This window comes from Centroberyx gerrardi, chromosome 13 (genome assembly GCF_048128805.1).
Source record: "Centroberyx gerrardi isolate f3 chromosome 13, fCenGer3.hap1.cur.20231027, whole genome shotgun sequence".
NCBI classification, from domain to species: Eukaryota; Metazoa; Chordata; class Actinopteri; order Beryciformes; family Berycidae; genus Centroberyx; species Centroberyx gerrardi.
In genome coordinates, this window is record NC_136009.1 from 8,236,517 (window position 1) to 8,260,184 (window position 23,668).

Below are 23,668 nucleotides of genomic sequence, written 5' to 3' on the forward strand. Positions count from 1 at the left end.
CATTCAACAAGGGCTGTTTTGAATGCTAACGAACACTCAGGAATATGTCTAGGTTTCCGAGCGGAATTCATAAGTAAACAAAAACGAATATCTGAGCAAATGTGGGAGCTGTGAAGTGTGCTTTTTTGACTAAGACCTTTGGTGATGGAGCGAGCGAGAAATGGAGTGATTGAAAAAGAGAGAGGGGAGAAGAGAGCGGACACACTCAGAATACTAAACCGTCCCTAATAGCATAGTGTCACGGCTAATACACACTGGGTGGAATTAGGCTTATATTCCCCCAATTAGCATTTCAAAAACCACTGCAGCTCTCTTCACTCACTGCAGAGGTCCAACGCATGTCAATGCAATCAATTACAAAACACTGACATTCAATGAGAAAGACACAAGCGTCGGTCACCTACGACCCCTGTGGACAACATAAACCGCGTCACACACACACGCAGAGGCACATACTCACAAACAGACAAACACACACACGCTGCTCAGCTCGGCTCAGCTCAGCAGCAGTCTCATCGTGATTAAATCCTCTAGTATAGCACAGTGTTTACATGCGCACTGTCAATCAAAACCGAATCAAACGGATCAGTCAGCCCAAATTCAATTTCTGACTTATCCAACCCACGCTAAAAAAGAAAAAAACACACCAACCGCCACCCCCACCGCACAAAAAAAAAAAAGTTTGCCCTGGGGTGACACGCATGACACGGAGGCATATCGGGAACACACGTCAAGGTTTCAAGCAAAGGAGACGGGTCCTTTGAGCCCTCTGTAATCTGTCCTGTGTAATAGTTCACAAACCTTCCGCTGACATCCGCCTTTGAACACTTGTCTTTTTTGCTTTCGCCCCGCTCAGAAATAATAATGTTAGGCTGTTGCTGCGTTTTGTTCGATGCACATAGGGCCTGGCAGCATGAATACATTTCTGCCAACTCATACCGGGAGTGAGGCGAGGGGAGGGAGGGAGAGAACAGAGGGAGAGAACGAAAAATGGAGGAGGGGAGGGGGGAGAGATGGCGGGAGGCAGGGAGAAAGAGAAAAGAGGGGGGGGAAATGAGAGGGGAGCAGAGGAGGGAATAGGGAAGTGGGAAAGATGGATGACTAAGTGTGACAAGAGAGCGAGGGATGCGCGAGGGGGGGGAAGTGTCTCTGTGTGTGTGTGTGTGTGAATGTGTGTGTGAGTGAGAAAGAGAGCGAGAGAGTGAAAGACAGACAGAGAGAGAGAGGTTTCCCTATTTTTGTGTGTGCAAAAAATAGGGAAACGCATCTTGTTTACCTGCATCTGTGTGTGAATACACGCATGTTTGCATGTATGTGCATACCTTCCATTGCACACCTGCACATTATTCACATGTACTGTATGCGCGCTCCTTCACGAGTCAGCAGTGAATTCACTTGTTTGCGTGTTTGCACCTCCACATCTTGAGTCTATTTGCTTTTGCTGCGACGTGTGTGTGTTTGCTCATCGACATCTGCGCGCTTTTTTGCATGTCTCCGCCCGTTCGAGTTGCGCGCGTAAATAGCAGTCAGGCGGGAGCGCACACTCACACACACGCACGCACACGCATACACACACACACACACACACACACACACATATACAAACACACTCACCTGTCTGGGGATCCACAGAGAAGTACTGTTGGCCCTGCACCAGTGTGTACACTAGCCTGGCGCTGTTCCCATAAGTCGGGTCGTCAGCATCTGTCGCTGTCACCTGGATTATAGACGTGCCTGGAGGGAGGAGAGACAAGGAGCGAGGGATGAGAGGAGGAACAGAAGGGGGAGGCAAGTGAGAATAGGAGTGGGCAAGGAGGCGGGAAAGAGGCGGGAAAGGAAAGGGGGGGGGGCGGGCGAGGGAAGTGAGGGAAGAGAGAATAGGAGCGAGGCGGAGTGTGGAAAGAGGTGGGAATGGGAAAGGGAACGAGGGAGGGAGGGACGAGAGAGAAAGAGAGCAAGAGTCAAGTCAGAAACGAGGCAGAGCCGCAGCCGAGTGGACGGAACCGCGTAAGAAAGCTTTATATAATGACAACCTCCGTTCTCTCTCTCTCCCACTCTCCCGCTCCCTCTCCCTCCTTTTCAATCTCTTTCGGCGGCGGTGTGACAAATACTTTATTCACTTCGCCCCCCCCCCCTCCCCTGCCGCTCACCTTCCTCTCCCTCCCGATTCCCTCTGTCTCACTTCATTTCTCTTCATCTCCGTCTCCAATTCCCTCTTGCTCCCTCTCTCAATCTCTCCGTCTGTCTCTTCGACGGCCTCTCCCCTCTCTCTCTCTCTCTCTCTCTCCCCCCCTCTCTCCGTCTCCCTGCACCCTCTCGCTGTCTTAAGCCTCCCTTTCTTTCTTCGGCAACTTTGCGAAAACATAAAAATCTAAAATACAATAAATGTATGTAATATGGATAGTGTATATACATTCATGTGTAGTTAGTTTAGAGAGAACTACGGTTCCCAGCGGGCCTTGCGCCTGACAGGCTCTGAGGGAGGAGGGGATGTGCGGGAGCAGCTGTTGGCTTTTTTTTTTTTTTTTTTTCCTGACATCAAAGCCATGACAGTGTCACCATGAGAGAGAGAGAGAGAGAGAGAGAGAGAGAGAGAGAGAGAGAAATAGTGTGTGTGTGTGTGTGTGGTTGGTGTGGGGTTACTGATCCATTACGTGTAGTTTAGAATCAGAGGGGTTATTGGCAGATGGCAGATGCAAAGAGAGAGAGAGAGAGAGAGAGAGAGACTAGAGAGAGAGAGTGAGTCGAGAGCAGACCCCTCATTTTTTACCAACGTTATTAAATTTTTGCCCATAAATTTTTAATCCAAGTTCAGTTTTGATGTTTTTCCCCGTCTTACACATTTTCTGCGCTGCTAGAAAAAAACGCAGGTGCACTTTCTGTCAATATTTCAAAGTACTCCTTAACAATAGTGCTTTGCCTGGACTGACACAGACTACCAAGTGACTGTTATTGAATCCCTTTATGTTCTTCTTTCTTTTTTTTTCTTTTTTTTTTTACTTTGCTTGAGATAGATGAGCAGAAAAGGAATGTTCGTTTCGTAAGAATGATCAGACTGGGAGATCAAACGGGTTTGGTCGGGAGGTTGACGCAACAAGTGCGAGGCTGAGACAAACCTATTGATATGCAGCTCGCCAGCGGTGCCATAAAGCCCGTCCCAATCCACGCAGATCAGATCTTCACGCCGCCACCCATTGCTCCGGAACGCATTTTCATACCATGAGACACCCGTCCTCAAGGGGAACACGAATGGGAATCATACCGATTTATGGATTTCGATTCGGATATATTGTTATTTATCCTTTAGACAGGCAAGATTTTAAACGTGCCTCCGCCTCCCGCTGAATGCAGATTCACATCTGGCGCCATGTTTACACACACAAACAAGTGAAACTAATTCAAAACAATTTGCAGAGACTATAGCCCCAAATTTCAAGTGGGGAGCTGGCTCGCTTCCAACGCGCCTTGCATCAGTGTCTCATTGCTGTGGATGAATCTATCCCCCTCTCCCCCACACACACACAATTTCTCCTGTAACGACTCTTTGATAGGATGCTCATAGCAGTGGCATCTCCTCAGTCACACGTGCTGAAAAGCGCCTTGGTAAATATTGAATCGTCAAGTAAATATTGAATCCGTGATTGACTGAACAACTCAATCTGAAGACTGAGCTGCTTTGAGGAGCAGGCGCTCATAACGCAGCTGATGGGATTACTAAATAGTGCTCATCTCTCTCTCGCCCCTCTCCCTGGGCCTTGCCCTGGCAGGCTGCCGCCAGGGTCGTTATTTTGAATTAAGCAATCCGACGCGGAGGGGACCTTGATGTTGGGGGGGGAAAAAAAGATTCAAGAGGTAGATGGCAACTACCTGGGGCCATATTCTCTGAGTTTTTCTTAACTAACCAGTTTAGGGGTGAATTATTTAAAATAATACCCGCTTCCCCTGTAATTTCAAGTTTCCCTAAAAGCAATTCTCCCGGCTTTTTAACAGGAAGAGTGCTCCTTAAAGTAGAACCCATTTTGTGTGGAGATAAGAGTACTTATTGTACATGCAAAGTTACCTACAGGCACTCTGCAGACACGCTCTGAAGCACACTCCCAGACAATTCTTGTCACTCAACACCTCACTGCAATGAGTGTAAAAAACCCTCTTATTTTATTTCTGCTCCTTCCACTTCTCTCCTTCTGTACATGATCATTGTACAGTCACGGGAATACTGTCACGGCACTACGGCCCTGACCTTTGCACTACTATCAGTCGCTTTTAGAGTCACAATGAAATGAAAAATGAGCTTTTTTTGGTAGCTAATTGCCCATATCATATCTTACACTTATATAACAATAAATGTCAGAATTAATTTCTCTTATTTTTACGTCAAAATCCCATTACTTTTAGTTTGTGGAAAACACATTTTAGAGTTTACTTCATGGGATAGTCAAGCATATATAAAAATTCCAACCAAAAACACCATCACAGGTTTTTTAACACCCCCTCCCCCTCCCATCATATGAAACTTGCAATTTCACAACTTTCAAAGTGACATGAGTGGTAACATGGTACTACTGTGCATTTTGAGGTATTCAACCGTGAAAACCATGTTTCCTTTTCCTAAGACACCGCTGTGACAGGCTGTGCCCTGGTGGCTGGAATTTATTCATTTTGAAGAATCCAGAATTGGTGACAGCTCAAAATAATGTATGGAGCAGGCTTCACTACTGTTCTCTTTCCATGACTGTGTTCTATCCATACTTATCATACTAAAAGTGACATAAAATGAGCATGTATTGCATGTTGATTTTATGTACACAGAAAGTGTCCAGATGTCTAGTGCATTGGCAACTTCTGGACTGTTGGTGGTTCAGTTGTAAATGCGACGTCTAAAAAAAATCTGCTTTTCAAAACTCATTTCTGGTGAGTGTTTTACACTGGCATATCCTTTCAAGGGAGAAAATGCAATGTACTTGCATATCTGACCTCTCACCGAGATTAATATGTTATCCAATCTAAAATGATAGGTAGAAATTGAAATGCAATATGAAATGAAACAACTTTAAAATATCCAATAGGACCCTACCAAAGTAGTTTCTTGGGTTAGCAAGATAGTTTCCATTTCCATTTCCCAGCCACTAAGAAAGCATATGTTTCCATACAAGATAAGAAAAGCACTCAACCAGTATTAGTATTTCTCTGTTAGTGGCCAAGAAAATTTCCCCTGTCTAGAACCTTATTTTTATTGTTATTTCAACGTTGTTTCATTCTCATGGAGGACCAAATCACGAAGCTGGGGATCACGGCTATGCAGATTGGTGTCCACAGCTAGAAAATCCTTCATGGATGTTGTCTGCTTGTATTCAGCAGCCTAGGGACTTGGTTGCTGAATGAAAAGTGTTACGAATATGCTGCCAACACCAATGTATCAGCAAAACCTCAAGGGTATTGTTGTGGGCGAGATTCACGTCATACAAATGGTAAATATAATTTACAGCTAGCTGTTTAGCTGACACTGCTGTTAGCTAAACGGCTAGCTATTTATCCATGATGAAATGCTTAATGTTATCTGTGGTGTAGCTAATCCATGTAAAGGTGTAACGTTAGCGGTGAGACGCATGAAGCCGAGTTTTGTCATATCAACAAACGTATAGAAGTGGCACCCATTGATTGCGTCACATAGTTCGTTAACCTGAAGTTTCTTTCACTCAACAATGAGCACAGCAATACAGATAGTTCCATCAGGCTAGTAAGGCGTATAAATACTCTGCATATAATATGGTATGCATGCCCTTCAGACTGGTTATAAGCCCCTTTTAGCTTATAGCTCCTCAGGTGATCAGTGTTGCCCCATAATGCATTGCTGCTGAGTAGTCATATTTTTTTACGGTCTGACTGAAAGTGTGACTGGTGCTGGTGGTAGTTCGATTTCAAAGGACTATAAATGTAAGTAGACAATATTTATTTCGCTAACATAGATCCTGTGTTATCAAAAATTTTGAAAACAGTTATGTTTTCAAAAATATTTGGTGATTGAAAATGGATTCACGGGTACATGGGCTTGCTAGCTTTTTAGCCTGTTTGTGGTATTTTAGCATACAGATTAGCGCTTAGTTAGCTTGCCTTGCTTTTTGTGCGGCTATCTTTTTTACACTTTAGCTGCACAACATAAACACCTTACAACAATAACGGCATACATTTTTGTTTCTTTCATCCCGGGAGCGACGAGGATACCGTGGCTTCATCAGCTCTCTGATCGTCTGGCAGCAGCCTTCCCCTGGATCTCAACCCTTCCCGCTGTGCCTCTCTCTCCGTAGGGAGGACGAGACAAAATATCTTTTCTCATAGCGCAAATGAATTCTTTATATGTATTATTCATCAAATCTATCTTTTTATATTTGTTTGCTGGATTAAAGTTGGGGAATTTTAATCTGATCATGTAAAGAGGTCTTTTCATTAAAGTATTACATTTTTTTCTAAATGTTTTTCTAAATGTGTTTGAGAGATGAAACGATTGAATGGCTCGTAACATTTAAGTCCCACTTTATGTGTGACAGGAGAGCAAAGCGAGTTGATTTTGTGACAATATTCCAATGCTGCTAGACAGTAGAGTTTCACACAGGATTTCACTCAGTTGTGCATTGAGTTTGCCAGTGTTTAAGATTTAATGGATAGCCTTGTGTCGTGATTCTGAGCTTCATTACTCTATCATTTATTTTTTCATTTGTTTGGAGCTCTCATCAGCCAATCAAGAGGAAGATTTCCTTGGAAACAAGACCAGCTCCACCCTCCACCCTTATTAAAACTCAGCCCGTCTAGCCTCATGAATATTTTCTTAAAAGAAATGCCTGGCTATAAAAACATATCAGAAGTGCTCTAAAATCTAAGATAAAAAGCTTTGTTCATGTGAATCCTATACGGTGTCAGCAGAGAGGGACTTGAAGGAAGACCTTTATTTTAGTTGTGAAACCAGTGGCTTTGGGGAATAGTCAATCAAACTTAAGTATTCTTTTTTATCAGTATCAGTAGGCTGAACAAAGTTAGTGGGATATCACATGCAGTATGCAGGAACCGGTCTTTCCTCGTAAACAAACTCTCACACGCTCTTACATCATATTCTGAAAACTACAGTCATCCATGCATTGAAGCTACCTAAAAAGAGTGGCAGGTTTTCCCCACCATCCCCAACCTATTTTATAATTCCGCTTGACGAAGGCCAGAAAGACTGCATAAAACATGGTCATTCAAGTTGATTGGAACCCTGGCAGGCAGCATTGTCATGGGAGGGGGCACGATGTGGTACGATGGCGGTGTAGAGGCGGTTTCTTGTGCCCACCTTGTTGTAAAAACAAACACCGGCTCAGTTGAAATTGTAACTGCGCGCGTGTCACAACCCAGTGTGTGAGTTCAAGCTAGATTAACATGCTCACAGTAATCTGCATACGAGTTCATGTCCCGGTTAAGGTCTTTTTCAGTGTGTTAGTGTTAGAGGTTTTGAAGCCCAATTCCAACATTTTTTTAATGAGGCTGCCAATAACTTATATTTTGTGCCAATGCTCAATATCTTTAAATGTGACCATTGTCATGCCCAAAAAAATTCTAAAAATTACAAGGATTCAGTGTTTCCCCCAGAGTGTTATTCTTGGCAAGATTGGAAAAAGCCTCTGAAACAGAATTTAGACCGCCATGTGACTGTAAACTTGCCACCAAAACCCATATTAACAAAATTCTTTTAGTTGGGTTGTAGCTCCTTATGGCAAAGTCAGGAATGATTGTACTGGAATGATTTCAGCCATATGAAATAATAATAATAAAACATTGTGAGCTGTGGTCCGGGAGGAACCTCCTTCATTTTGAAGCTTGACAGCAATGACTGGCTGATATTCGATTTTTAATTAAAGAGTAACTCAACCCCAACTCTTTAACAAACAGATATATCGCTATAACCCTAGTTTCTATGCAGCTTTAATAACATGCTTTCAAATATCCCTGTATCTATGCATCAGAGTCTCTACCTACCTGTGTTCTCCCACCCATGATTTAGCTATAAGTAATAGAGTTTCAATTATTCTGAAAGATGCTGGTCCCACTTCTGAGATTTTCTTCACCCTTTTGACAAATAACCTAATTTTAGAATCAGTCCTGCTGTTAGCTATCCTTAATAACAGTCGTCACCAACGCAAGGCGACAGTTGCTAGGAGGGCCATAAATCAACCGAGTTTCATCTCTACTCCAGAAGTGAGAGGAGCTGGAGTTTCTCATAGCTGGGTAAAGAGCTTATCTGGGTTATTGTAAATGTTATATAGCGTTTACATGTGCCAGCAGCTCATAAACTGAAAATCTCAATCTTGAGTACCTTGAATATTAAGTGAATATGAACATCTGTGTAAATGTAGGCAAGAGCCAGCGCTTCTAAATGCCGTATCCTGTTTGCAACAATCCAAATTGCCCCTGCTATGAGAGACCTGGATAAGGTGCTGGGATATTCCGATATTATCCAGGATTTTGATGCATGTAAACATGTTATTTCATTTCCTGCTGGGCTCAATTTTGCATAGTGGGTAAAGTTATTCGATCAAAACATCGCAGTAAGCCTTTGTACCTCCAGGTCTTCTCACTTCTGGAGTGAATTTGAAACTAAACTGCGTCATTCTGTCATGAAAGAGATGAATATTCTGTGTTGTGTGGATGGCAGATGGCATCGCAATAGCAATTTATTTAAGGTATTTGTGTACTACTGAGCCAAGTCAGGTCACGGTGGAAAGATATGAAGATCATATTACAGGGGACATTTTTCAGTATAGTTGCAACTGGCATATACGCAAGAATTCTGTTTCTCAGTGGGTACATGGATACATGCAGTCACACATAAATAAAAAATGACTTCTGCCTTTTTAGCCTATTCTAACTATCATACCATACCTATTATGCCACAAAAATTACAATAAATATATATTTTCTTGTATTTTTATATCAAAATATCATTACTTTTACTTTGTTGAAAATGGAAAATCTTTAGTGGTGACCTCATCGTATACAAGGAGTCGAACTTAAAAATTCCAACCAATAAAACCATCACAGATTTTTGAATAGTCCCGCTGTGTATATCTGGTATACTCTGAGCATGTAAACACAGCCACTGGTGACTCAAACCCACCCACCCCCCATCCCCCACCCTGGTTGCAGTACCTATATTGGCCATCTCAGGTACGGTGGCAGTGTAGGGGCCTTCGTCGAAGACGGGCGGGTTGTCGTTGATGTCCTGCACCCGAATGATGAACTGTGACGAGGGCTCCAGGGCGCGCTCCGTCTGCCGGTCGGTGGCCGTGGCGATGAGACGGTACTCGTCCTTCTCCTCACGGTCCAGCGGCTTGGTGACGTGGATGTTGCCCGTCTTCTCATCGATCACGAAGACGGAGCCCGCCCCCTCGCCTCGCAGCACGTACTTGGTGCGTCCATCATTCCTGTCCATGTCGGTGTGGAGCTGTGAGAGAGGGGATGGGAGGAGGGATGGGAAGGAGAATGAGAAAGGAAGGAAGGAAGAAAGACAGGCAGAAAGAAAGCGAGGAAGGAAGCCGTGGGGGAGAGAGAGGGAGCGGAGAGGTAAGAGAGAGACAAAAAGAGTGGGGAAGAAAGAGAAAGAGAGCAAACACCAGTTAAAAATTAAGTTTGTTTTTTGAGATAGGCGGCGAAGACAAAACAAGGAGATTATCCACTGCATGCCTCGAGGATATAATGCATTTAAACAGAGAAAATACACACATTCAGAATGCCTCTCTCTCGCTCTCACTTTCCCCTGCTCTCTGTCTCATCACTCCATTCCTACAGGGTAGCCGTTATGAACCAGGATCTCCTTAATCTCAATGATATCCTGAACACATGCTCTCCTGCTCTCTCTTAAAGCTTCTGCTCACTCCCCCAGCAGCTGCGGATAGCGCGAGGTGACTCGTCTGCGCGCACCCAGCGCACCGGCTATTTAATGAAAGCACCAAATCAAAGGAATAATGAACAGTAGGCCAATCAATTATTCCCTAACTAAAAGGTGTGTGTGAGGGAGAGTGGAGGGGTGCATGGCAGTGGAACATGCCGTATCGATCATGCCCCAGTGTTGAGCTTTATTGGATCAGCGCCTGGCGGGATAGCGGAGCAGCAGAGCAGCGGAGCGGCTAGTGTCCTCTCATGCAGGGAGAGGTAATATCAGGGAAGGCCCCACACCGTCCTCTGTCCCCAGCCAGAGAGCCAAGCCAGCGGGACGCGCCCGGCACATCAACATTCAATCTCATTACCCTGCACCTACGTGGCTCGAATAGCAACCGTGACAAAAAAACAGAGTGCTAAATTAGCCCCCGCTCCCAAGAAAGTGTGACATTGCGACTTTAAACGGAGGGAAAAAGCGAGCGCCGGCTGGGGAGGGGATGGGATGGGGGGATGGCTCGGGAAAGCATTGTTGCGTGGCAACAGCTAAGCACATTTGCTAAATGAAATGAGAATGGATACTTTGAATCGAAATATTCATTTACTTTGAGGACAGCCATTTTTCAAGGGGGGAAATAGCCTGGTTACGCCGGCCTCCTGGAGGGTAAACGATAAGCATGGGTGTTGACAGGGCTGTTTATAGCTAAGAAAGCAATCACAAGTTCACACCGTTTGAAAAGTTGAAACCTAAATGCGGCAGGCAGTCAAAAAGTTAAACAACGCTTCACCTTCAAAAGATCCCTTTATTTAAATGACCATGCAAATTGTAAAATCTGAAAGCACTCCAGCCGACAGAGAGAGAGTGCTGTGGGAGGGCAGGAAGCACTTAGGAAACTGGAAATAGACCTGAGTGACTGCTAACTGCTTTCTCTGTTACCATGCACTGCTTATGTGACTGAGGGGTTCCACACCCACTTTAATCAGCTATCTCCAAAATAGCCTTAGCATGTTCAAGCTAGCTCCAGCTCTGTATGTTTTATATTTGCAGACCATAGTGCAGAAGTAGTTCAAACTGTATTTGAGGTCTATTCATAGTATTCCCATGATGTCACATATTTCCTACCATGATGCCTTATAATATAGACAGTTCATTAGCTGTGGCTGTCATTTGATTATAATCACCTGTTAATTCATTACAATCACCTGTTATTTTCCTACCAAGATGGCCGTGTGGTGATGTAACAGAATACTATGAACACCCAAACATTTCCTTGGGTCTGCCACAAGCGCCACCTGAACAGAGTTATAGCTTTTGGTGCAATTCCAAACGGTTTCATTGTTGCAGCCAAGCTCACTCAGGTTCGATTAGAGGCAAGCGTTTGTGAGAACATTGTGACCAACACCTACCGAGTTTACTCTTGCACTCATCCTCCATCTTAAATGGTGACCGGCTGGGGCCAGTTGGCCACAACACCCGGCTGGTCAGGACCACCGGGGGAACCGGGTTCCTCGCTCCTCTTAACGAAGAGCCATTAACAATCAAAGTCTTAACGGCCCCGCGGCTTAACGAGGGGACTTAACGAGCTCCTTAATGAAGCCCCGGCCATCATTACCACAGTGAGAGGTGGCAGCTCTGATGAAAGCACTGCTCAGAGCCACGCTGGAGCAGGAGAGCCCAGCCTAAAGAAACCAAATCCATTTAAGGTTGACCTCTCACCCTTATCTGTCCCTCAGCAATACATCTGAAAGATTGATAGGAAAGTATAACAATTAAGACTAACTTTTATTCGCCAGATATTATGGCTATGGATATTTTATGGCTACAGATGTGGCACAGGTTTATAGCGTCTTTCAACCAACCATCATTGTGGGAATATATCCTAACAATATTATGACACAACTGGCCATCGCCATATTTCACATCCGCTTAACGTGAATAATATGACATCTCATAACTCCCACATTTCATATCCCTCTGATAGAACATCAAATATATCAAGAGCCAAACAATATGAAGCCACTGGCCACAAAAGCCAAATTTACCGATGTGTCACCTCTGCAGGGAGAGTGATTTGAGTCTGATAAGATGCCATTTCCATTTTCCCTGCCGCCTGTTGTGTATGCAACACCCAGTCTCTCCAGACTCCTAAATCTCTTCAATTACTTATATTATCATAAGGTAATATGCTTATACTCATATACTCAATTTCACATTTTTGCAATAACCATAAATCATGAAGCGAGGGAAAAGGCACTCTGTGCCAACCTCTAAATCACTTAAATAACTTATACCCCCGTATACTCAATTTCACATTTCTGCCGCACAATAAATCATAAAAACACCAGGAAAATATGTTTTTTTTCCACAGCTGTGCATTAGCCTAATGAATGTGGATGTTTTCCCCCTCAGTGTGTCTATGTGTGTGTGTGTGTGTGTGTGTGTGCTGTATATGCATGTGTGAGGCTAAAATGGAGGTGAGGTTACAGTAGCAGGGAGAATGACAGCATGTGGAAAATCGGGTGTCAACTCACGTAAAATAGTGAAAGCGTGGAGCGGCTGTGCGGGGCACCGCTGGGCCCCGCGATTGGCAGCCAGCTCCAGCTCCCCTAATACACCAGGGAGAGCATTCAAAGGCATGCAGGCAGGTGTGAGGATATCCCTCCATCTCTCCCCTGCAAGCCTGTGGAGGAGAGGGGCCTATTCATCTTCTGCGCGGCGACTTCAAAAGAATCGCGGGGCCCGGGACCGCTGCGAGCCGCCGCGCCCCAGCCGGCCAATCAAATTCCGCGACGGGGCCGGGCGGAGGGATCGCCGGGGGGCTGGGACCGAGCCAGCGCTTTCATATCAGCCGGAGGGAGTCAAGGAGGGCAGAGGGGAGAGGGTCAGCCAATCGATTTGGAGCCGGCCCACCGGTTCACAGCGGCGTCTGAAGAAACAGCCTGATCAGGGGATACGGCGGCAAAAATTAATTTGGGACAGGGCCCATATGAGTTCAGAGAGCCCGTTTGAAATGAAACCATGCCTTGCGGCTGGCTCACCTACCACTGAGATATCTGCAGGTCTGCTTGTGGGTGTGTGTGTGTGTGTGTGTGTGTGTGTTTGAGGTGTATGTGCTGTACTTCACAATTTTAGCAATAGTCTTTGTATGTGTGTGTCTGTGCATGTGTGTTTGTGAGTGTTTGTGTGTATGAGGTGTACATGCTATCCTTTATATTACCATTTTAACAACAGTCTTTCTGTTTGTGTGTGTGTGTGTTTTTGAGGTGTATGTGGTGTACTTCACAATTTTAGCAATAGTCTTTCTATGTGTGTGTCTGTGTGTGTGTGTGTGTGTGTGTGTATGAGGTGTATGTGCTATACTATACGTGACCATTTTATCATCAGTCTTTCCATGTGTGTGTGTGTGTGTGTGTCACTGTTGGCCAGAGTCATTTTAAAGACAGAGTCTAATGACTCTGGGTCTCTTACTGCCTTGGCTGAACCTCCTCTTGGCAAACCCACTGCACAGACTGGACAAGAAGCCAAGGCGTGACTAAGACTATGTGTGTGCATGTGTGTGTGTGCGTGTGTGTGTGTCTATGTTTGCCTGTACGAGTGCCTCCGGTGCCTGACCTGGAGAGAGAAGAAGCAGCTGAGAGTCTGGAGCGGTAATAGAGCACAGCGCGGAGCCGGGGCCAACATCTACACACTGACTAATAATTAAAGTCAACAACTCTATGGGCTGGCTGTGATCGGGCCTGCCACCATCAGATGTCTTCCCTCTCTCTCCCATCTGGATAGCATCGGATCCCCATCTGGCCCCCAGGGGAGCAAGCTACAACACACACCTACACATAAACACACACACACACACACACACAAGTATGCAAACACATATAGTATGCATGCATGTTGTCTCTCTCGAATTCTCTGTCTCTTTCTCCCTCTCTCACACACAGAAACCTAAGTCAAATACTATTTGCAAATTATTTTCAGTGTTTTTTTTTAAACCCACATGTAGTACTAGATAGGACAATTCAGATTTTATCAGATAAGTCATCAATCACACAAGTATTCTAAATAAACTTTCAACTACTTTCTCCTGGTTTCCTCTTTCCGGCAATAATTGTAATGTCCTACGTTGTTTCACCCGCAAGTACGCTAAAACAAACCACAAAAAGTATTTGCAAATGCTGTTTGACCCGTGCATCCACATGCATGCAAATACCCGTACTCTCATGCGAATACTCCACTCTCTTCTCTAATCAATGCAGACACACACATGCGCGCACACACCTCCAAATTATGCAGAAGCACTCTCACACACAAAAAAAGCCGCAGAAACAGAAACCAGCCAGCCTCTGAGAAGCGCTTTCAACTTCAGAAGGCAGACCTTTGTACTGTGACAAGGTTTAAATTCTGTCTGAACTTTCAATCAAACCTATTCTTACAGTGAATGTGGGGGAGAAAGAAAAAAACAAAACACACCCTTTTGTTCTGCGCTCTCAGTAAAATGTCAGATGTTACGGAAAACAATCTATTCTCTGTCTGTCTATTTGTCTTACAGCGGGGCCTGGTTTAAATGTGTCATGAGGACCAGCAGTTAATTGTTTAGCATTGATCCAGCATTGATCCGGCATTGAAGTCTGGTTAGCGTCGATCGCCTCTTTAATTCGGTTGTGGTGTGGACATGTTGCCCTGTTCTTGTTTGATCTAATTCAGTCTCTCTCTGGAGGGCACACTGTGTGGCCTCCCCCCCCCTCCCCCACACACACACACACACACACACTCCAGAAACCCCTCTCTGTCTCACACACGCACACACACTTCCCTAATGGAACATTCATTATTCATCATTATTAGACTTTTCCTTTAGCACCATAAGCTGTTCAATACATCTCGCCACTGTTCCCGTCCTCCGCAATACATTATTCAGGACAAAACTGTGCTTTTAGCCTCAGAGTATGCAAATCCCGCTTTTGATTATCATAATCAGCTGATATACGAGGGAGAGTGTGTGGTGGCTCGTCGGGTGATTGTTTGTGCTTTATTGCCGCTGTGTCCCGCTCTGGCGGTGTACACTTCACATCGTATTTTTAGCCGAGGGAGATGAGCTCGGAAAAGGCCACTGGAGGCTTAACTCACTGCTGTACATTTAAAGGGCAAATCGCCCACATATATGCCAGTGTGTGCCAGTGCCAAGAGGAATGCCTTTTACCACTGGGACCAGCATGTGTGTGTGTAAAACAGAAAGAGTGTGCAATAATGAAAGGGAATTTCAAGCGCTGTTTGAACGTTGCTATTGCCTTTCTCATTAGTTTAGTTAGTAGTTAAGGGGGGTTTTTTTTTGGAAAGGGGGTTATTGATATATGAAATCTGGCACAGGCTGTGTGGGGCTAAGAAGTGTAGAGGAAGGTATGGGCACACAGCAGGCATCATTGAAACACACAACTTTTTACAAGGCCAGGGTTTACAGACAACTGTGCTCGCGTGTGTGTGTGTGCGGTTATGTATTTTAGAGAGTATATATGTATACTACTACTGTAACAGTGTGCGTTTATGAATATATGAATACAATTCAATTATCTCCCAGCATGTGTGTGTGGTAGGCACATCTCTCAGTGTGCGGTGTAAATGAACCCGTGTGTCAGTAAGATCCTCTGCTCTCTTTCCTCTCTGTTCCCTCCTCTCCTGCTTCTTCCTCTCCACTCCCATCCTCCCATCCCATCCCTTCACTCCTGACTTCTCCTCCCCTCCTGTGCCACCTATCACCCATGCGCTCCCTTGTCCCCCGGCCTCCTGCTCCCCTCATCCCGACCCTCCCCTCTTCTCATGATCTCCCCTCGCCCTGGGACCTCCCCTCTTCTACAGCTTAGTCTCTTCCCTCTGTTCCGTGTCCTCCTCTCCTGCATAGAGGCTTTTGGAGTTGCATCGCAAATCTCTATGCAACTATGGCAGGCACCGTCACCGCAACGTCCAATTGCTGTGTGCAAATAACCGCTAATCAGTCATTAGAGACTAGGTTTATGAGTTTAGATGAGAAATGAATAAGAAGGAAAGCTTTGAAATAGACTCCAACAGAGCCATTGCCCATACATGGGGAGACGATGCACCCCATGAATGGGATGTAGATAGTATAATCTCCCAGGTGGGGGAGCGCAGTATGACAGCAACACACAAAGAGGCAGGTAAAAGTAAATAAACAATACTGCAATTTGTGATTGATTCCCAAGAGAGTGCAGGAGGGCGTGAGAATGGATGAGAAGTAATTATGAAAGACCAATGGGATGTAGTCTTCTCACAGTTTAAACGGATAATAAACAGTGAATGAAAGAGAGACGAGGAATAGAAGGGAGGTAGACTTCCTGAATTAACTAACGCTAAGCTCATATCTAGCAACTGGGAAAGAAAAAGAGAGGTACCTCACAGAGATTGTTGTGGTGTGGGTGTAGATCAGTTGTGTAACCTTGATCCACACCTGGTTATCATTGCATAATGCCCTGGATTCACCCTGTTGAGGCTTATTTTGCAATAATGACCGGCTCCCTGTATATTATCCTGCTTATTGTAGGAGACATTAATAATTTGACACAAAATGTTGATTTAAAATGGTATTACAAGCTTTTATTACAAGCTAAGCTTCTTTTTGGCACCAGGTGTTGCTAGTTAATTTGATTAGAAATCAACAAAACTCACCAGACTTTTTGAAACAATAAATAACAGACCGCAGAATGTTAAACACAGCAATGTAAAAGTGAATAGTCTGACAAGATAGATTTGTTTCCATATTTAGGTTACTGTTTTTTTGTCTTTAGTCTTAGCCTCTACTCCAAAACACTACAACACAAGTTGTAGCTAGAGAAGCGTCAGCTCAGTTGACCTAAACAAACAGCTGGTTTTTAACTAGCCAGCAAATTTAGCAAAGAATTAATGTTAACATTCAACTCATAGCCACTAATAACTCTAGCTTCTTCTAGATATTAGCTATAGTGTGCAAATCAGATGTGTTTACAACAACACATGGTTAGCTAACTAGATACTACAGTATAATTAGCTAGCTAACAAGCTGACCTCATCAATCAGACAGCAGTGGCAAAATGATCAGTTCCCAGTCAAAAGCAGTACAGAAATGAATCACTATGTCTGTTCAATTCTGTTGGGATGGCCAAGTCATAAGTTTTGAAACACAGTCACTGTTCGCAGCCATTGTTGCCCAAGAGCTGTGGACCTCCACTATGGCCGCCAGAGGGTACGTTACATCACCTGAAAGCCCTCTATACCCTCCTCTCCCCTCCTCGCTCTATATCATGTGCCTTCCCTTCTTCTATAGTCTCCTCTCCTATCCCGTGCCCTCCGCTCCCTGACTCGCGGGCTCCTCCGGGGCCACGGGGAGAAGCGAAGCGAACGGCCGGGGCCTCGGCTCGCCGGACTATACGCATAAATATTAGCTCAAGGTCACGGTCGCAGAGCTCACACTGGGCCATGCATAATCATGAATTCAACCCCTGCGCGGCCCCTTCGCTTCACATATTCGCCGCGTCACATCACCGCACGAGTGCTGCTCCAGTGATATCACTTAAACGCACTAACGCTCCATATCTCACAATTGGCATGGTTAACCTTGAAGGGTTAACTTTGGCGATAACGCAAGTATGAACGGACACGTGTGCGTTATTTGATGTTATTACGTTACCTGGGGTCGTTAAGGTTATCCACGCACTAACACCAATTTCGAGGGTTATCTAAGAGGTTATTCTTTCACATTACGTTGAAAATGGTGTAGCTGCATTCTAAGAAGTCTGTAAGCGGTTCTGTACACTCCCTCGGATAAAGCACTGCCATTCTCACATCCAGGAGGGCTGACGCTTTAAATTCAGATGCTCGCTTTGCTGATTTGTTCGACATTATCCCGAGATGAAACACCGGCTATGAAGAGAGAAGGGAGATTGGAAGTAAAGGAGAGAAAGGCACGCTGTGTTCCCTTTGAATTCCATCTTTAATAGACTCCACAGTTTCTCCCCTTCTCCCTCTCCTTCCCCTTGTAGCCCTCTTCCCCTCAGTCATTCCCTCTATCTCTTGGTGTCTCCATGTGATCCTGCACCCACTTGGCAGAGAGGCACATCTGAATGCGGTCTCCGCGGGGGTTTGCAATAAAATGGTATTTAACTGCTTTCACCATTCTCTCGCTCCTTTGCGCGCCCCGCACCCGTCTCATCCTTGTTCTTTATTTCCGCCGTGTGCACCCTGACTCTCCCTCCCTTGATGCCCTGGATTCCCGGCTGCCTCTTTTCATCGCCCTACCTCCCTCCCTCTCTCTCTCTCTCTCTCTCTCTCTCTCTGGTCTGTCTTAGCTCAGCTCGCTTCGGGGCTGACGGGCTGTGAGGTCAGCTTTAGAAACGTGTGTGATCTCTCACTTCTTCCCCTCCTCTCTTTCTCTTAACTGCCTCACACGTTCTTCCCCTCCGCTAGTTGTAAGCCATTAACCTTTCCTCACTTTCCTCCACTCTCGTTTTTTTTCCCACCACCCCTCCACCCCCCCGCTCTGCATATCCACATCCCATTAACACTGCCCTTGCTGTACTGTACACCCCCTCCCTCTCTCTTTTTTAACCTCCCTCGCTACGTCTCATACACCAATTCTCTCCCTGTTCTCGCTCCTCCTGAGTTTGTTTTTATTCTGACCCTTTTTCTCCCAAATCTTCTCCCTCTCTCTCTCTCTCCCTGTATCGCAATCTCCCCCCCCCCCCCCGTCCCGTTATCTCTCCCTCCCTCCCTCCCTCCATCGCTGTAGTCAGTCTCTAATTGCTGTCTCACCCCTGCTGCGCTCGGACCCGGAGGCTAAATGATTCCTACAGGGAGAGTAAGAGTTGAAGCACAAGAAAACACAAAGCTGTTTTGGCGACGAGACATTTTCTTTTTTTGGGGGGGGATCGTTATTGACGAGTTCCCTGTCAGAAGGTGTGTGTGTACCGTTACTGTCGGCCCCCTATTGGCACCCTCGCACTCTCTCTTTCTCTTTCTCTGTGTGTCTCTCTCTTCCCCTCCTCCTCCTCCTCCCCTCAGTCTATCTGCCTCATAATGGCTCCTTTTATGTGTGTAGTGTTATTTGTGACTTTGAAGCAGCACTTGCAACATTTTTGTTTTGTTTGAGTGTGTGTGTGTGTGTGTGTGTGTGTGTGTGTGTGTGTGTGTGTGTGTGTGTGTGTGTGCACCTCATAATTTGTTTATGTGCCCACAGTCAGAGTATGTGTGTTTTTACAAATTGGACTCACAAATTTGTGTTTACAAGTGTTTGTGTGTTTATCAGCGTGCATATGCTTGTATGTGTGGTGAGTGTTTATGTGTGTGTGTGTGTGTGTATGTGTGTGTGTGTGTTCTTTTCCAATGTTACCCACAGACTTACACCAACATGTCGACCTGCATTCAAGTCAAGGGGAGAAAGTTAAGCATGTGGTTACATCCAGTAAGAAATGGGCTCCGGCAGAGTGGGAGCCAGAGGAAAACACACCACACACATGCACACACACACACACACACACACTCACACACAACTGCTTAAATTCCTGTGGCAGCCTCCTTCTCGTCCTTGCATCACACTGCCAACTTCCTGCTAGCGCTTTCACAATATCACACACACACACGTTTGCACCCACCGGCATCGCACACGGGCGCAGCAGTTATCAATAACGGAGTGGTCAATACCCGCGTTATTTATATATCTTCAAAAGCCTCCAGGCTGCACCTATCTTTTAACTGCGCTTTGCAGAGCAATTCCAGGCAGCGAATGTTAATGAGCATTCAGCATAATATGAATGCTAATCATGGGCTACTTAGGGAATTGGACAGTATTGTTTGGCGTGTCAAAAGCTGAAACTATTTAAGGTTTAACATTCATGTCTGCAGGTTTCGTATCGCGCTCCAGTGTGGATGCCGTGTGTGGTAAAAGCAATAATGTTAATTGTGTACTACAGGCATATTTCACCGCGTATGAATTATGTATGTCCGTGCCAATGTTAATGATATGCTATGATGAAATCTAGCCCGGGTCCATTTCCTGTTGCACTCTTGAATTACATATGCGCGTTCGCTAACTAGCTAGGTAGCGAACACGCTTAAGTTATTATACAGGTGAAGCGGGGCAAGACGGAGATGTCGGAATCTCCTCGGAAAGAGGGAGGGAATGTGTCACGTTTTCTTTCCGCATGAGGAGTTAAGGAGTTTGCATTTCAAGAGGAGAGGGGGGGTGGGGTAAGAGGAGGGAGGGCTAATCAGAAAGGGGTGTATTTTTTTTTATTATTTTTTTTTTTAATCCCGGCTCTGCTGAGACGCCTTTTCTCCTCAAGAAAAAAATCTGTGTTTCTTTCACACTGCCTCTGCAATCACTTGAAACCCCATTACAGACCATGTGACAGCATCAATTAAATTCACAATTATCATGGGGCAGAGACACTCTGGCGTGAGAAAATATAGTAACATGGCGTAGTCTGTGGGCATGTGCATGCGTGCGTGTCTGAAAATGTGCATGTATATGTGTTTATGTGTGTGTGTGTGTTGTGTGTGAGAGAGAGAGAGAGGGTGTGTGTGTATGTGTGTGTGTGTTGACAGAGAGCAGAAAACTGAGTCAGACAAACTACTACTCAAAACATTTCTTGCCCTTTTCGGCAATGCTTGTGAACCTGAACAACTCTCCCAAACAAGATACCAGAACAAACAGAAGCTCAGATCTTTGACGATGTGAAGACATTTCAAGGGCCGCTGCAACAACCGCAAATGGACAGCTGGTGACTCACAGAGTGTTTCTTTGAGCTCTCATACCCAAATGAGCTGTATTTTTGATAGCGCCGCTGACAGTTTGGGATTCAGAGAATGCGCTTATATCCCCAGAAAATCACACTGGGGGGACTGTCACTGTGTCCACAAAGTTGGCCTCTATCATTATCAGTTTAGCGGCAGAGCCTTTGTCTCTCATTGACATCACAGATTACGGTCTTGGCTCGCGTTTCCGGCTTTAGTATTGGAGATTTATCCAGACTGTACTGTCCAAGACCACATGAAAAACAACATGAATTATGTTATAGGGTGGATTTGGAAAGAAAGCCCAAAGTTAAATGTGATATAACACCTTAAAGCGTATATATGTGCGTGTGTCTGTATCTATGTGCACATGTGTGTTTTTGCACACACAGTATACAGAAAGACAGACGTGTATGAGTCACAGGCAACAGTGTTCACAGCTGATTGAGCCTGTTTCTGGACTATGTTGTATCTGGCAGGTGGAGCTGTTCTGGCCTGTACAGTTGATTTCTCCACGCTGTCCATCACAGCTCTCGCCATTAAATCACAATCAGGTCCCTGCTAGGGAAAAACACGGCACCGCGTCCCCATTGATCTCTCTACCTATAGCACCAGCCTACATTGCAGCAGAGCAGGAGATTAAAAATTCATAAGAGTATTAAGATGTATAAGAGCATTATTCATGTGTGTGTGTGTGTGTGTGTGTGTGTGTGTGTGTGTGTGTGCGTGCGCTGTTACCATCCAACACAGCAGGCTAGTAATCATACGGATCTCTAGCCACACACACACACACATACACACTCACAATGGTGTTCTGGGCGTACTCCAAGTGTCAGCACTATCATATGGGCATGAGTGTGCGGCCTGGCGTCGTTCCCTCCTTGAGTGCCATACAATGTGCTGGCATAAATACCTGCTTGACACAGCAGATTGGCACTAATGGCTTTACACGTGGCGCCATCTGTAAGCTGGACCGTGAGCTCTTGCATCTTCTCCATGGCCACTCAGTAATTCATTGTATTCGCTCCACTCTATCATCCGTCATAGCGCTCAGGCAAAAACGGCCAAATTAAATGTTGGCTAATCATCAGTACACTCAGGGAGGCTGTTCTGTGTATGTGGGCTGCAAGCTCCTGTCTGTCTATGTACAGCTGGATATTCAAATAAATAAAAAAAACACACAAGTGCAATTTCAGGCTTTGTCTGTAGAGTGCGAAACACCTCCCACTGAGTTGGGACTCTTCACCCCTACCCGAATCCCCACCACACACACATACACACACTCTATCTCGTGGCGTCCAACAGCCTGCAGCAGTCACACAGGGATCATTACTATTCATTTGCTCAGCAAACTGGCCACACAGGCTTATAAATTAGCCCATCTACCGCAGCTGGGTACCAAGACAGTTGGCGCATGCTGGGGACTGCGAATGCAACCATTACAGTGTGTGTCTGTGAGACACCTTCTGTCCAGGCAACGTGACCTCCTCCACGCTCATCTGCTCCGCTCTGCGAAAGGAGGGAGGGAGGGGGCGGGGACCAGGGGCGAGACATGCCCAGTCGATGATTATAATGAATTACAGCGGCGGAGCAATAGGACTACAGCCCTCAGTGTGTTGTGCCGAGGGAAAACGCGGTGATAAATCCTGTCACACCGGGTGTAAATCAGTCCGACTGAAATAGCATTAGCGGGACCTTGCGGACCTCTGGCCATGAGGGAGGAGAACTGACAGGTCTGACCCGCAGTCAAATGAGGGAACACTTGCACTGCTCTCGCTTTCTGCCTTGGGGTGGGGATCAATGGCGGAATGAAAAAGTAAAGCCATTAATTCTCCTGGAGATGTCAATTCCCATTGGCGGGCGTAGATTGGTGGTGCTCAAGACTAGCCCCTTGGGCGGATGGGATCTGGGGCTTTTGTTGCGCCTCAGTACACCATTGATTCATTGAACTTTTTATGGGCAACTGGAAGGCACCACAGCACACTGTAATGTAAATCAATGTAAATCAATTCCAATTGAAGGTTCATGACAATGCAGAATAAAACTTGCAGCTTGACCGAGGGGTGAGCTTATGCAAACCACTACTGGTGTAAGACACGTACCTGGGAGAAGGACCTGAGGTGAAATAAGTCATGTAAGAGACTTGAAACAGAGTCTTAAATATTCATAAAACATTCATAAAATAGTTCACAGCCCTTGTAAATGATTCATGTAGATTTTTTTTTGCCTCTTACCCGTCCGATGAGCACAGGTTCAGGCCCGGCGTACTCTTCGATCACGAAGAACTGGTTCCAGATCCAGCTCCGTCTGCTGCGTGAGCGAGACCCCTTCCTTTCCATATGATCAAGCGGCTCCTCTTCCTCCTCTGGCTCCGCTTCTTCAAACACAAGGCCCTTCCCGTTTCCCGGTTGGGGATCGACATCCTTCGCCCCGCTGTCTATCGCGTCCCGGCCCCATTCGGCGCCTGGGCGGAGCCTCAGGACGTGACTGCTGTTGACGGGTTTGGCGTCTTCATCTTTAGGGTACTGAGCTGTGCTGGGCTCTGTCTGAGCAGAGTGAACTGACTCTTTTAATGGGTCTCTGTGGGAATCCGCCACTCTATTCCCCGGTCTTACTCCCAGGGGTTGCAGTGTCAGCACAGATGGAGGCGAATCATTTGTTTGAGAGGGAACGTACAGCGGGAGATGTTTAGTCGATGTAAAGGGAGGTTCTGTTTGACTGATCATTATTTCTTTCTCGGGGGTGACCTCGTTCGGAGGTGTTGATAGCGAATGGACGAGGTGTTTGCTCTTGCTGTCACCGCCATCTCCACCCTGCATCTCCAAGCGGTCCTGTCCTTTACTAGAAGCTGAGGTAACATCGCTCAAAGGATTATTACGAGTGTGAACGCTCTGATTTGGACTAAGATCTGGAGTAGTGACTGGGCTTGCATAAGGGAATGCGGTCTGATTATCCAAACCCGCGTGAGTCTGAGTGACAGCTATATCTTGT

General features: G+C 45.6%; 1 protein-coding gene across 1 annotated transcript in view; it reads right to left on the bottom strand.

Moving 5' to 3' along the window:
* Positions 1-23,031, bottom strand: part of cdh24b (cadherin 24, type 2b) — a 65,857-nt gene extending 42,826 nt beyond the window's left edge. The window contains exons 1-3 of the mRNA XM_078287619.1: positions 22,912-23,031; positions 9,178-9,472; positions 1,615-1,734 (exon numbers count right to left, since the gene is read on the bottom strand). Coding sequence (XP_078143745.1) covers positions 1,615-1,734; positions 9,178-9,472; positions 22,912-23,016 — 520 coding nt within the window. The 5' untranslated portion in view covers positions 23,017-23,031. The remainder of the gene's footprint in view (positions 1-1,614; positions 1,735-9,177; positions 9,473-22,911) is intronic.
* Positions 23,032-23,668: the final 637 nt, after the last annotated feature.